The sequence below is a fragment of the Schistocerca americana genome, chromosome 5, assembly GCF_021461395.2.
Source record: "Schistocerca americana isolate TAMUIC-IGC-003095 chromosome 5, iqSchAmer2.1, whole genome shotgun sequence".
Classification (NCBI taxonomy): domain Eukaryota; kingdom Metazoa; phylum Arthropoda; class Insecta; order Orthoptera; family Acrididae; genus Schistocerca; species Schistocerca americana.
In genome coordinates, this window is record NC_060123.1 from 459,875,264 (window position 1) to 459,890,522 (window position 15,259).

The 15,259-nt window shown below is 38.0% G+C and overlaps 1 protein-coding gene across 6 annotated transcripts in view; it reads right to left on the minus strand.

Moving 5' to 3' along the window:
* The window catches only part of LOC124615428 (protein enabled), a 182,322-nt gene that overhangs the window by 14,580 nt on the left and 152,483 nt on the right, over window positions 1-15,259 (minus strand). For 5 of the 6 annotated variants that reach the window (XM_047143311.1, XM_047143309.1, XM_047143308.1 and 2 more), the window contains 2 exons: window positions 14,745-14,857; window positions 8,841-8,942 (listed from right to left, as the gene is read on the minus strand). In XM_047143311.1, coding sequence (XP_046999267.1) covers window positions 8,841-8,942; window positions 14,745-14,857 — 215 coding nt within the window. The remainder of the gene's footprint in view (window positions 1-8,840; window positions 8,943-14,744; window positions 14,858-15,259) is intronic. The other variant, XM_047143312.1, reaches the window with a different exon arrangement.

Below are 15,259 nucleotides of genomic sequence, written 5' to 3' on the forward strand. Positions count from 1 at the left end.
GGATAGGTTAAAGTTAGATATAGTGGGAATTAGTGAAGTTCAGTGGCAAGAGGAACGAGACCTCTGGTCAGGTGAATACAGGGTTACAAATACAAAATCAAATATGGGTAATACAGGAGTAGGTGTAATGATGAATGAAAAAACGGGAGTGTGGGTAAACTATTACAAACAGCATAGTGAATGCATTACTGTAGGCAAGATAAATATGAAGCCCACACCTACCATAGTGGTACAAGTTTATATGCCAACTAGCTCTGCAAATGTTGAAGTGATTGAAGAAATGTATGACGCGATAAAAGAAGTTATTCAGATAGTTAAGGGAGACAAAAATTTAATAGTCATGGGGGACTGGAATTTGATTTTAGGAAAAAGAAGAGAAGGAGGACTAGTAGGTGAATATGGACTGGGGGTAAGGAACGAAAGAGGAAGCCGTCTGGTACAATTTTGTACAGAGCATTACTTAATCGTAGTTAACACTTGGTTTAAGGATCATGAAAGAAGCTTGTATATGTGAAAGAGACCTGGAGACACTGGAAGGTTTCAGACAAATGATATAATGGTAAGACAGATATTTAGGGACCATGTTTTAAACTGTAAGACATTTCCAGGGGGAGATGTGGACTCTGTCCACGATTTATTGGTTATGAACTGTAGATTACAACTAAGGAAACAGCAAAAAGGCAGGAATTTCAGGAAATGGGTTCTGGATAAACTGAAAGAACCTGAGGTTGTAGAGAGTTTCGTAGAGAGCAATAGGAAACGACTGACAAGAATGTATAAAAGAGATATAGCACAAAAAGAATGGGTAGCTTTGAGAGACGAAATAGTGAAGGCAGCAGAGGATCAAGTAGGTAAAAAGACAAGGGCTAGTAGAAACACATGGGTAACAGAAGTGATATTGAATTTAATTGATGAAAGGTGGAAATATAAAAATGCAGTAAATGAAGCAGGCAAAAAGGAATACAACCGTCTAAAAAATGAGATTGACAGGAAGTGCAAAATGGCTAAGCAGGGATGGCTAGAGGACAAATGTAAGGATATAGAGGCATATCTCACTAAGGGTAAGATAGATACTGCCTACAGGAAAATAGAAAAAAAAGAGACCTTTGGAGAAAAGAGAACCACTTGCATGAATATCAAGAGCCCAGATGGAAATCCTGTTCTAAGCCAAGAAGGGAAAGCACAACAGTGGAAGGAGTATATAGAGGGTCTATCTATACAAGGGCGATGTACTTTAGGATAATATTATGGAAATGAAAGAGGATGTAGATGAAGATGAAATGGGAGATACGATGCTGCGTGAAGAGTTTGACAGAGCACTGAAAGACCTGAGTCGAAACAAAGCCCCAGGAGTAGACAACATTCCATAAAAACTACTGACAGCCTTGGGAGAGCCAGTCCTGACAAAACTCTACCATATGGTGAACAAAATGTATGAGACAGGCAAAATACCCTCAGACTTCATAAAGAATATAGTGATTCCAAACCCAAAGAAAGCAGGTGTTCACAGATGTGAAAATTATCGAACTATCAGTTTAATAAGTCATGGCTGCAAAACACTAACATGTATTCTTTACAGACGAATGGAAAAACTGGTGGAAGCCGATCTCGGGGAAGATCAGTTTGGATTCCGTAGAAATGTTGGAACACATGAGGCAATACCGATCCTACGACTTATCTTAGAAGATAGGTTAAGAAAAGGCAAACCCATATTTCTAGTATTTGTATACTTAGAGAAAGGTTATGACAATGTTGACTGGAATACCTCTTTCAAATTCTGAAGGTGGCAGGGGTAAAAAACAGGGAGCGAAAGGCTATTTACAATTTCTATAGAAACCAGATGGCAGTTATAAGAGTCGAGGGGCATGAAAGGAAAGCACTGGTTGGGAAGGGAGTGAGACAGGGTTGTAGCCTATCCCCAGTGATATTCAATCTGTATACTGAGCAAGAATTTTGAGTAGGAATCAAAATCCATGGAGAAGAAATAAAAACTTTGAGGTTTGCCGATGACATTGTAATTTTGTCAGAGACAGCAAAGGACCTGGAAGACCAGCTGAACGGAATGGACAGTGTTTTGAAAGAAGGATGTAACATGAACGTCAACAAAAGCAAAATGAAGATAATGGACTGTAGTGAAATAAAATCAGGTGATGCTGAGGGAATTAGATTAGGAAATGAGACACTTAAAGCAGTAGACGAGTTTCCCTATTTGGGAAGTAAAACAACGATGACTGTAGAAGTCGGTAGGATATAAAATGGAGACTGGCTATGGCAAAGAAAGTGTTTGTGAAGAAGAGAAATTCGTTAACATCGAGTACAGAGTTAAGTTTCTGAAAGCATTTGTACGCAGTGTAGCCATGTACGGAAGTGAATCACAGATGCTAACTAATTTAGACAAGAAGAGTATAGAAGCTTTCGAAATGTGGTGCTACAGAAGAATGCTGAAGATTAGATTGGTAGACCACGTAACTCATGAGGAGGTATTGTATAGAGTTTGGGAGAAGAGGAATTTGTGGCACAACTTGACTAGAAGAAGGGCTAAGTAAGTAGGACATGTTCTGAGGCATCAAGGGATCACCAATTTAGTATTGGAGGGAAGTGTGGAGGGTAAAAATTGTAGAGGGAGACCAAGAGATGAATACACAAAGCAGATTCAGAAGGATGTAGGCTGCAGTAGCTACTCGAAGATGAAGAGGCTTGTACAGGATAAAGTAGCATGGAGAGCTGCATCAAACCAGCCTCTGGACTGAAGACTCTAACAACAACTCTGTCCTCTATGGCGTTGGCACCTTATTTAGCTTGCATTTATTGTGAATCTCTCACATAGCACGAAGTCCCATGCAAGTGGAAAAAAGTGTGAGCCCATAAAGTTATAGACCAATACCCGTAACATTGGTTTGCTGCAGAATTCATTAACATTTTCTCCGTTCAAGTACAATAAATTTTCCTGAGAAGGGAAAGTTTCTATCCATAAATCAGCACAGATGCAGAAAGCATCACTCAAGGGAAATTTTCAGGTTGCCATTTTCTGACACAGTATCCTGTGAACCATGGATGAAGCACAATAGGTGATCCCATATTGCTAGATTTCTGGGAAGCATTTGACATGGTGCCCCACTGCAGACATATCATTAAATGATACGGAAAAGATGTGTGTGTGGCTCGAAGACTTCTTAAGTAATAGAACACAGTACATCATCCTCAATGGCAAGTGTTCATCAGAGACAATGATATTATCAGGAGTGCCCCAAGGAAGTGCGATAGGACTGCTCTTCTTCTCTACACAGGTTGAATCACCTAAAACTTGCACCACAAACAATGCGGAAATGGAAAGTGGTACCGAAGTGTGGCTTTTCACAGATTGAGTTGGTAGTCAGGGGCACATATTGTTAGCCAACAAACAGATTGTAATAATACTTGAGAGCACTGTAGCTTCCTAGTCACTTTGTGTGTGTGTGTGTGTGTGTGTGTGTGTGTGTGTGTGTGAAAAACGAACATGCACATAGTGTATGGAGAGTGTAGGAAGAATGAAGTTCATTCTAGTATGGTGCATGTGGCAAGATATTCCAACAGATGTCTCAGCAGTTATTATCTTCAACCACTAGGAAGTGGTATGAGTCAGGCAAGTGTTCGATGCATTCTCCATCAACAGTGGTTCCATTGCAATTAGATCTCTCTCCATCAAGAGCTGCAGGGAACGATTATGAGAATCTTGTTAACTTCTGTACATGGGCATTAAGACAAGATACTCCAGAGTATCATGTATCTTGTTTAATGACGAAGCCACATTTACCAATTGTGGCCAGGTAAACCACCAAAACATGTACTATTGGTTTGCTGACAATTCCTGTTGGATACGTCAGGTGAAACATCAGCGTCCATTGTGTGTAAACGTGTGATGCAGGATAGTGAACCATCAGCTCATAGGCCCATGTTTCATAGGTGGAACACCGAAAGTGCAAAAGTATCGTAGCCTCCTAACAGAGCCATCTTCTTCCATGGGTTCTGGAGGACATTTCTTAGCAGACTAGGAGGAAACTGTGGTACAGACATGATGGCTGTCCAGCCCATACTGTGCGAAGTACTACAGCATGTCTTCACTAATTGTTTCCAAATCTTAGGATTGGACATGGAGGACCTTTACTTTGACCGAACTGTTCCCCAGATTTGACACCTGTAGATTTTTTTCCTGTGGGGAAAGCTGAAAGATACTGTCTACAAGGACACACCAACTAAAGCCAATGACATTCAACAACGTATTACTGCAGCCTGCTCAGACATCTCCATTGAAATGCTAACAAGTGTGGATCAGTCATTCCATATCAGGTGGAAGGGTGTGTTTCCACTGCCAGTGGTCATTTTGAACACATCCTGTGACGAGCAGTTGTCTTGTTACTGTTCAGAATCCACATAACTAATGTATGCACTTGTGTTGTTCTTTGGTGTGTATTATACAAGTGTCAGTGTGCGCACTTTTCAGAATACGTTATTTCGTAAACAACTCGCACTAGAATCCTGCAACAAACACCACTGACATAATTTACCATACTTTTAGTTTGTTAATATCAGAAGGCCTCGTTCCCTTTAAAAAAAGTATGTGTTTACACAAAAAATACACTTTATAGGTATTGTTACATTCTGTTTACTGGCTAACAAGTCCCTGACTACCCTTCACTCTGCGAAAACCACGCATCTCGAGCACTTTCATTTCCACAATATTTGCGGTACAAGTTAAGTGATTCAACATGTACACATGAATGATCTGATGGACAGGGTGAGTAGCATTCTGTGGCTGTTTGCTGATGGTGCTTCGGTGTACAGGAAAGGGTCATCACTGAGTGACAGTGAGAGGGTACAAGATGACTTAGATAAAATTTCTAGTTGGTATGATGAATGGCAGCTAGCTCAAAACGTAGAAAAATTTAAATTACTGCAGATGAGTACGAAAAACAGTAAATAATGTTCAAATACAACATTAGTAGTGTGCTGCTTGGCACTGGCACATCAATTAAACATCTAGGTGTAACATTGCAAAGTGATGTGAAATTAAACAAGCATGTGAGGATGGTTGGAAGGTGAATGGTTTACTTTGGTAGGAGAATTTTAGGAAAGTGTGGTTCATCTGTACAGAAGGTCATGAACAGAACACTAATGCAACCCAAAACATTGAAGCAATTCAGAGGCACGCTGCTAGATTTGTTACTTTTATGATCACTCAACAAATGAGTATTACAGAAATGCTTTGTGAAATCAAATGGAAATCCCTGGATGGATGACTACATTCTTTCTGCAAAACAAAATTGAGAAAATTTAGAGAATCATGATTTTAAGTTGACTGCAGTATGATTCTACTTCTACCAATGAAAATCTCGCAAAATGATGTCTGATCATTAAAATAGGAGAAATTAGGGCTGGTACAGAGGCATACAGACAGTTGTTTTTCCCTCTCTTTATTTGCAAGTGAACATGAAAGGAAATGACTAACAGAGATATAAGGTACTTTCCACCATACAACATATGGTGGGTTGCAGAATATGTACGTAAATGAAGTAGTAGATATAGAACATATAAACACTAAATGATGAGAAACAAAGCTTAACACCAGCATAAAATATGCTAGCTTGGCAAAGCAGTTTATACATTCTTTTACAACTTTCCAATTCGTTAGCATACCTGGAAGTTCTTAAGCAACTCACTGTAGAAAGGAGCTACATGTATAATAGTGTCTTTATTATCTATGTATTTATTTTGCTATTTCATTCAGGACACCATGCCTGCTCATTCTTTGGATGATTTGCATAACAGTAGCACAACTCTCTTCCAGAGAAGGAAAACAAAGTGCAGGTATTTGTTGTTTCCTCTTTGGTAATAAGTTGAAGTCTGGTCGCATTTTAACAAGGTTGATGAAAGTACGAGATCAAACTTCACGAATATATTGGCACAACTTTTTGGTCAAGGCACTTTCAGTGTGTTACAAGTTATGTTCCCATAGAAAATAAACGTTAAATTTTGAGTTATGGAAGCTTTTCCTGTAAAGATTAAATATCAAGCCATTATGAAAAGTTGCTGTAAGACTTGTTCCACATGAATGTTGGGCTGATGATATGATTCCTTGATGTCCATAACCAAAAATTATCATTCATTTGATCTCTGGGGCACTACTAGCCAGTTTTGAGTTTTGCTCATATTCAAGTGAATAACATATGAACATACATCATCCTCATAACTGGTATAAAACAAAAGTCACATGCCATGCATGGTTCATATATAGCTTGATCAAATTTAGAGTGTCTCGAAACTTGTGTCCACAAATTAAGAAATTTGCACAGCTGTTTGAAGCTCTGCCACATATGTACATTTGTGTTGTATAATCCATTTCACTTTGAATTATTCCCATGTTGCAAGCCGCAGTATGGAAATGTGGAATTCAAAATCAGCACCTTAGTTTCTGATTGATACGCGACACACAGGCACACACTAAAAACTTGACACACAGAGACACACTAAAAGCTACTGGCTTATCACTCTTTATCTGCTTTAAGTACACCACTCTAAAATATACCCATCTGCAGATTTGTGTGAGAGAGTGAATTTGAAGTGTAAAGCGAGCAGCAGCTCATACCCTACAGATATGCACAGTTTTGGCAATTGTTTCCACAACAGAATGTCCATTAACATATTATGTCTCTTCTATAGCTTCCATTAATCCAAATTTGCCAAGAAAAATTAATTTTAGAAGCTCCATTTTTCACGGGAGAAGGAGAAAAAAAAATATTGTTTCACACACACAGACATTTTGTCACCTGCAGTATCTACCTATGTAAAGATGACCCTGAATAAAAAAGACAATCTCCCTTTTTTTTTTTTAAAGAGACTGCTTCAGAAAATTTTATTCCTAACTTCTTGAGACTAATCAAAAATACAAATTGTTTTAATGGCATCATCATTGGTGAACTTCTGGAAAGTATAGTGGAGATTTAGTATTCACTCAAAAAATTCATGTCTGAACTGGTGTGTCACACACACACACACACACACACACACACACACACACACACACATTTACTTTTTGTTAGTGTTGCCTTTAATGTCTGGCAGCAGTATGGTGCTTCAGGTACAGACTTGGGAAGAACGCTACCATAGTTTCTTCATACAAAAATCTTTTGTTCTGATGGAATGGCACTGATGACCTCGTTGTTTAGTCCCTTAAATTCAAAACAACCAACTAATCATCCTGATGGAATGTTTGACTTGCAATGTGATAAGTTTCACTGCACCTCTTTTCTGTATTCTGTGACACTAAACTATCTAGTTTAGCAAACATTAACACATAATTGAAGAATTTACATCACTCTCCCTTTACACTGCAGGTGATGACTTGTTACATTGTGTCCTTTCCTGCCTTACAGTACGATTTCTGAGTGTGTTAGACTCAAACTGTGTGTGTGTGTGTGTGTGTGTGTGTGTGTGTGTGTGTGTGTGTGTATAGGAGACAGGATATTTTGTAACTGAGCATTTTTTTTTTTAACAAAGTGTACTGACTGTCCTTGTGGGACTCATCTATTTAAATATCTAGCAAGTAGTGGTTTCCTGGCATCAACGCGTAGGCAACTGAAAGGGAGAGTGTAACTTCTCATATTATAGCTGCATTTTATGAATTCCTGCTGGAGTTCATTCAAACTGTTGCAAATTTAGAGTAAAAATGTCTGATATTTTTATATATCATTTATATAAATGACATTAATATATCCGAAGATTCTTGAAATATTAAAACTACAATAACTGGAAGAGCAAATAATTCATAAATGTAGACAATACACACTAATACAACATCAAATGGTGACCTTGCTGGAAAAAAATGAGGAATTTAAATAGAGCTTCTAGAATTCTAGATTTACTCTTCTGCTGTATAGAAAGTCTAGAGAGACTATTTAATAAAAAATGCAAATAAAACATTAAAAGGTTAAGTGTGGGGAAAAATGCATTACAGATCATAACCTTACCCTAGTCAATTTATGTTCATATTTGTTATCTTTGATGTTAACTCTTCCTAAGAAAATATGTGAACATTTTATGTAACTTGATTTTTCCTCCTTTCTCTTTCAACTGTGTAGGAAGAAAACTGAATCCAAAAATCATTTCTGTGTTTAATGTTACTTAAATCATCAGGACCTGTCTTAAAATATAATTTGGACATATACTGACAAATATCAAACTAGATGCTAATGGCTATATTAAGAAAAGATGAGCTCCTACATACAAATAAAGCAGAGCTTAGCTGACACGAACAAAAATAAATACAACAGACACCGAATATGAGCTTACAGCAAGAATTGAAACAAAAAGACAATTAAGAAAATTATAGAAGTAAGAAAGCGAGAGAAAATGTGAGAAGTAATCAGTCACTCACAACCAGGGGCCATGTTTTTAGAACAGGGTGCAAAAGCTGAAGGTTCAGTATTTTCCGCTGCAACGTCGGGTTGGCCCCAGTAATCCCAGTTTCAGGGAATCGAAGTACTCTCTTTTTTATTCAGTCATTAACACATGGGTGCAGCTACTACTGAGCAGGAACACCTTGGATAATGAAAATACTGACTGCTCAGGTCACTACCAGAAAATATTGTGTGACGATGGGCAATGCAAAATTCTTGTTGGAAAGCATTTTGTTACTGCTGATATTAGTGATACGCAGAAATCTCAAATGTGGTTAGTTTAAATACCACCAACCATTGCCAGCTATAATTAAATACTAAAGTATCTATTGTAAACGTATGCCCACACCGTTTTGTTAGCTATTATGTCCAATGTACCCAATTATACCTCGAGCATTAAGCTCATACCTCGAACTGGTCCCCCCGCCAGGACTTGGGATTCGTGATGCTATTGCAACACTGCATGGCATCTGTTGATGAAGGGACACTCGAGGAAGGCATAGCGTCTTACTGCAATAATACCATTCCAATTTTTTATCTTCACAGTATTCTTGGCAGTGTTGCTGTAAATATTTGTTTGCAGCATACACAGTATCATAATTACTTCATACAATAAATTTAAAAGAACTTATACAGCTTGTCCTCTCACTTGCACGCACAAAATGACAAACAGTATAGGAGACAGAGAGAGAGGAGATGGTCGGTGGTGGTGGTGGTGGGGGGAGAGACCAAGGGTAGGAAGCAGGATGTGAGGAGATCCGGAGGGAAGCGAGACGATGGGATGCAAGGCACGAGGTGAGACGGAGCTTGGGTGGGAGGCAAGGCACGAGGTGAGACGGAGCTTGGGTGGGAGGCAAGGCACGAGGTGAGACGGAGCTTGGGTGGGAGGCAAGGCACGAGGTGAGACGGAGCTTGGGTGGGAGGCAAGGCACGAGGTGAGACGGAGCTTGGGTGGGAGGCAGGGCGCGAGGTGAGACGGAGCTTAGGAGAGGTAGGTTGGTAGTAGGTGAGTTTGAGAATAGGAGAGTGGTGGGATGGGGCAGGCTGGATGTGGGAGATGTAGTGAGGTACAAGCAATGGAGGAGTTGGCAAGGAAGTATAGGGGGAGGATTAGATATATTACACAGAAAGGAAAGCATATTGGTAGGAGAGCTGAGCACAATGATAGAGTACAAGGGGGGGGGGGGGGAGAAGGAGGTGGTGGTGGTGGAAGAAGAAGAGGAGTAGGAGGAGGAGGATCAAGGGATAGGGACGGTGGAGCACTGCAAACCCATTAGTTTCTCTTATTGCAGATGTGCAGCATAAAACCCACCTTTTTTTTAGTGAACATATTTTAGTAACTAATCATCATTTCATTTCACCATACATAATATATTCTTTGACACACACACACACACACACACACACACACACACACACACACACACACACAGAGAGAGAGAGAGAGAGAGAGAGAGAGAGAGAGAGAGAGAGAGAGAGAGAGAGAGAGAGAGATTGATTTTAAATTTTACATTTTAATAAGCAGTGTGTGAAGCATGTATGTATCATCATCTTGTTACATATGCCCCACTTAAATGTAACCACTTTTAATTTACTTTGTTATAATTATCGCTACTGTACTTTAAATCCATTGAGATGTGTGTGCAAAATTATAAACCCATTATATTCCATTGTGAGAGGTGGAGCAGAAAGGGTGTGGAATAAAAACAGTAGAGGACTATAACATATAAATGAATCATAACATTTGTGTGATTGTTGAGTCAGTTATATGCAGCTTCTGTACTGTGCGTTTTATTTTTGAATACTATCTAGTACCTGGCTCAAATCTCAACCCAACAATCCTTTTATAATACAGTGCACTAAGAACATACAGATATTAAGCTGGTTTACCAAATTTGATAAGAAATATGAAACCACACACTTACAACCCATTCATACCGTAAGTATAATATAAGGACCTAGGAAAGCTGAACACTGCTTATGGAGGTGGACAAAAGGAAAATGTTAAAAGTGAGATAAAGAATGTGTGTTAAGAATTTCTAAAGCTGACAGTAGTAATGCTCATGAACAGAAAAACTGAGGTGACAGATGGCAAAAATGTGCAGGAACACCATATAAAGACGCAGAGGCTCTGCAAGAATGACGACTACATAGATATTATGCACTAAAAGGGGTGTTATGATCTGGTGAACTCTTTCTGTGTTCTTAAAATGTAAAACACAGCAAGTCAGCCACAGAATGGGCCTGTAGTATGGCTACAATAAGTTTTTAAGTGGTGTCGTAAGTTAAAAAAAATTACTTTACCTATGTGTCTGTTACTTCAGAACATGATTAGGCACACTGAGCGGCAGTGGAATGTATTTTCAAAGAAAATTAGCAGTTTGTCATGCACGTACAGACATAAATGTATGCTATAGTGAGTTTGGTACATCATATTGCCCACAAGATCCGAAGTCCTTCAAAGTGTTGCGATTTGGGTACCATGTTGACAGAGTATACAACAGAAAGGAAAATCAAGATTATGATTGCTATGAGCAACTTTTGTGTTATTTATAGGTTGAAAGTACTAAATTCCTATTAACTATCGTCATAAGAGATGGAACTTAAGTGTACCAGCACTAGTCAGAAAAGTGAGTGGGCAGTAACACCTTAGCTTGTCATTAAAACTCTCAAAGTTTTGTATTCAAACATGGGGATGAAATATCAGTAATGGCTGAAGACTACATGAGTAAGACAGAACATTTAATGTCATCATACTGCTACCAGCAGATGGAGATCTTCATTCAGTTGCTTTTGTGCTGTGCTGTTATACTGCCCATTCATCTAATGCTGTCATAATGCATATGGAATTTGAATTCCTTCAACATACACCCTACTCTCCAGTTCTTGCAACTAGAAATTTTTACTGTAACAAGGCCAGCGATATGAGCACTGGACGGAAAGTTTTTCTAATCTAATGAAGAACACGAAAACCTTGGTACATGAATAGCTAGTCACAAGTAATTTTTTTTAATCCCCTCACTATCACACACTTCAAGAGTAATGTAATAGGTGTTATATAACATGAAAATTGTAATGAGATATTTAAGTAATAATAATCATGACTTATGTGGGTACATTATGCAACCAGTCACTAATTTGAATTCCAGTCATCAAGCCACTGCAGCTCATCAAATGGAGGTGTTCCAGAAACATTATCTGGCTAGCTGGCTAGACATTAGAGTCTTGGGAGTGCATTGCCTTGTGTGCCTTGTTTGAATAATGTACATTTTGCCCTGCCAAGCATTGAAATACTTACATTCTTCCGGTACAAAGTACAACAAGACGTTACACCTCAAAATGTACTAACCACACTTCTTTCCATAATATGCTGTTGAATATTTGATGTTTAGCTTGGATTAAGATGCTCTCTACAATTTTGTATTTGTGCCAAATGGACATCTATGAGAGAAGCTTTGCTCTGAACAATGTATGCTGATTATACTTTTTTTTATATTTAGACTATATGGTGTGTTGTCATTATTCCTTCTTGTCAATTTTACTACTATTATTAATCCTTATTGGCAGTTCACCATTCCCATTTTATTACTATGCTTGCCAGATTATGTAGCTATCTGGAACTTAAACTATACCCGGTGTAGAAGTATGAAACCAGAATTTCTTTATAGAAGGTGCTAGCCATCAGAGTAGGGCCTGTGAGACTGTGTGTGCTGTGCCACCATCTGCTTCCTGTAACAGCTGATGATGAATGTCAACACACAGTAACCCAAATTCCATATATTGGCATCCGTTTCAAACCTGTAAACATGTTTAGTTTTGTGCCTACAAACTACTATTTGCAGACAGCATTGGTTTTCTGTTATCATTTGAAGAAAACTGCTGCAGCATTGCATCGAACACTTGTCGAAGCTTTCAGTATGCTCTTCGGAAAAACAGTGGTTTGAGTGGTTCAAAAAATTTAAAAGTAGTGATTTTGATGTGAGAAACGACAAGCGTGGGAAACCACCGAAAAACTTCAAAGACAATGAATTGCCGGCCTTGTTGGAGAAGATGATACTCAAACTCAAACAGGAATTTGTGTAACAATTGAATGTGATGCAGAAAGCCATTTCTCTTCAGTTGAAAGCTATGGGAAAGGTGCAGAAAATGGGAAAATGGGTTCTACATGAACTGAATAAAGACAGCAAGCAAATCAAAAGATCACTTGTGAAATGCTGCTCGCCAGATACAAAAGAAAGTTGCTTCTCCATTGAATGGTGACAGGTGACGAAAAATGGATGTATTTTGAGAATCCAAAGCATTGTAAATCATTGGTGAATCCGGGCAAATCATCAACATCCACTGCAAGACCAAATCACTTTGGGAAGAAGACATGCTCTGTGTTTGGTGGGATCAGAAGGGTGTCATCTATTATGAGTTGCTAAAACATGATGAAACCATAACACCGATCGCTAACAATAGCAAATGATTCATTTAAATCAAGCATTACATGAAAAACGACCTGAATACAGAAAAAGGCAACACAAAGTCATATTGCTCCATGATAACACCCCATGACACACAGCAGAACGGGTCTGGGAAACATCAAGGCGTTCCGTTGGGAAATACTATGTTATGCAGCTTTTCTCGACTTAGCTCCATCCGTTTATCACCTATTTCCATCACTGGGACATTCTCTCACTGAACAATGCTTCAATTCATATGAAAATATGCGAAAATGGCTCGCTGACTGGTTCGCTTCAAAAGAAGATCTGCTTTTTTGATGTAGCATTCACAGCCTGCCAGAGAGGTGGGAGAAATGTATAAATATCAGTGGAGGTTGTTAAGAATAAAATATTATTTATCAGTTTCCACCAACAGATGTGAAATTATTGCAAGCAAATTCCAGTTTCATTCTTCTACACATGGTATTTTAGGTGGAATTTAATTATGTTTTCCTGGAGACACATGGAGAGTCAACTTTATCTACAAAAAGGATAGAAGTCAAAGTAATAAATTATCAAACGTATATTTTAGGTTTTGTGGGGATTAATGTCCTATGATGTATTACATAAATTAAGAGTAATATTATGACATTTTAACACAATACAAAAAAAATTTTATCTGAGACTCCCTCTTCGTGTACTATTTTTACATAGGAACATGGTATCATGGCTACAATCCAAAACTAGTAACAAACAGAGAAATAAAAAAGTAATAAGTATAGCTGTAGAACTGTTATTGCCAGGAGAAAATCATTCCCAATTACTGATATACTAGTAAATCACAATGGCACACACTATCACAACTTGAATGTTAACTGAAGGTGAATAACACCTGTTTCCACGTGGCCCATGACTGTATTTAGGAACCATCAAGAATGCCAATTTGTGAACTGTGAGTACTCAAAAATGATTATCTCTACTTCTTTCAGTTTCAAGTTGAGGATGGTTTATAGTTTTTCCAAGAAACATGGGTATCTACTTTACTGTGTCAGCTACAAATGAAGTTCACCTGCAACATATATTATACTTTTAATTACCTATAAGCGGGCTGAACAGAAAAAAAGCAGCAAGGATTTTTCATAGAAAGTATAAAGTATACTTGATCACATTATTCTCCTATACGAACCCCTCTGTTGGTATTACAAATGTGGGTTAAGCTCTTTAATTAATGAGCGAATGTGAAGAAATTTAAGCACTATTTTTGCTCTGTACAGGAAATTGTATACATGTCATGTTATCAATCAGTTAACTGATTTTTGCAAGTCCAATGTGCTGCCATTTTTCAGGCTGGTTGGTTCTGCAGTGTTTTAAGGTACTCCTATAAAAAATAATTTTGTGCAAAACTGTAGCAGTTTCTGGGACCTGTTGCACAGTTGGATGACACAGTAAATACACAACAGACAAAAAAAGGCCTGTATTTAGTTTCCAGTTTGAAATATCACACAGTAAGAATAGAGCATCAACAACATTTAGGTACTGAACAAAAATTTCTTTTCAGCAAAAATGAGAAATCCAGTGCTTTCCTCAATTAATTATTGTTGTTATAATTTCTGTATGAAACATATACAGCATGTGAAATATACATAAATGGGCAATGATTGAACCTGGAGCATATATTTTTGCAACAATTTTTATTCTGACTAGAAAATTCTACAAATCTACATCACACTGAACAATGTGCCAAAATCAATCCTTTTGATCAACAAGAAACAAAATACATATTGCTTAACAGAACTCAAGTGAAGTGACTGCATCATAAAAGATTGCACTTTAACCTAACACATCAAAAGACAAACCAAGATAAGACACACAAAGGAAACAGTCCTACCTGTATCCCATGTCCTCCTCATATTGCCCATTACTGGAGACTTGGTAGATTGGTTGTGTGCTTGAGACAGAAGGAGGCTGTCCTAGAGACCTAGACAGAGCGTTACCTAGGATCTGGAAAATCATTACACAAGAAAATCTTACTATTGCAGTAGAAGATGCTCCATTTTATATACATTTGTCAGAACTATGTTATTAATGAAACAAGAAAACAATTTACCAAACAGACCAGGCTGAAACCTAATATTTAAAACCTAAGTTTTGTCCACAAAATAGAGTAAACTAAAAACAAAGTCATCAAAATTGATATTCATCTGACATAGGCTTTTACTTAGGACCTCCATATTTTATTGCTATGTGTTGTATGTTGCCTGCTATGATGTAGTTACTGCAGTTACTAGCTGGCAATGTGTGGGTCAGAAGTTTGATTTCAGCCATCTGCAATCATTTTTCATTTCTAGAATTTTCTGGAATTTACTTATTTATGGAATATTATAATTTAGCAGAACATTCTAC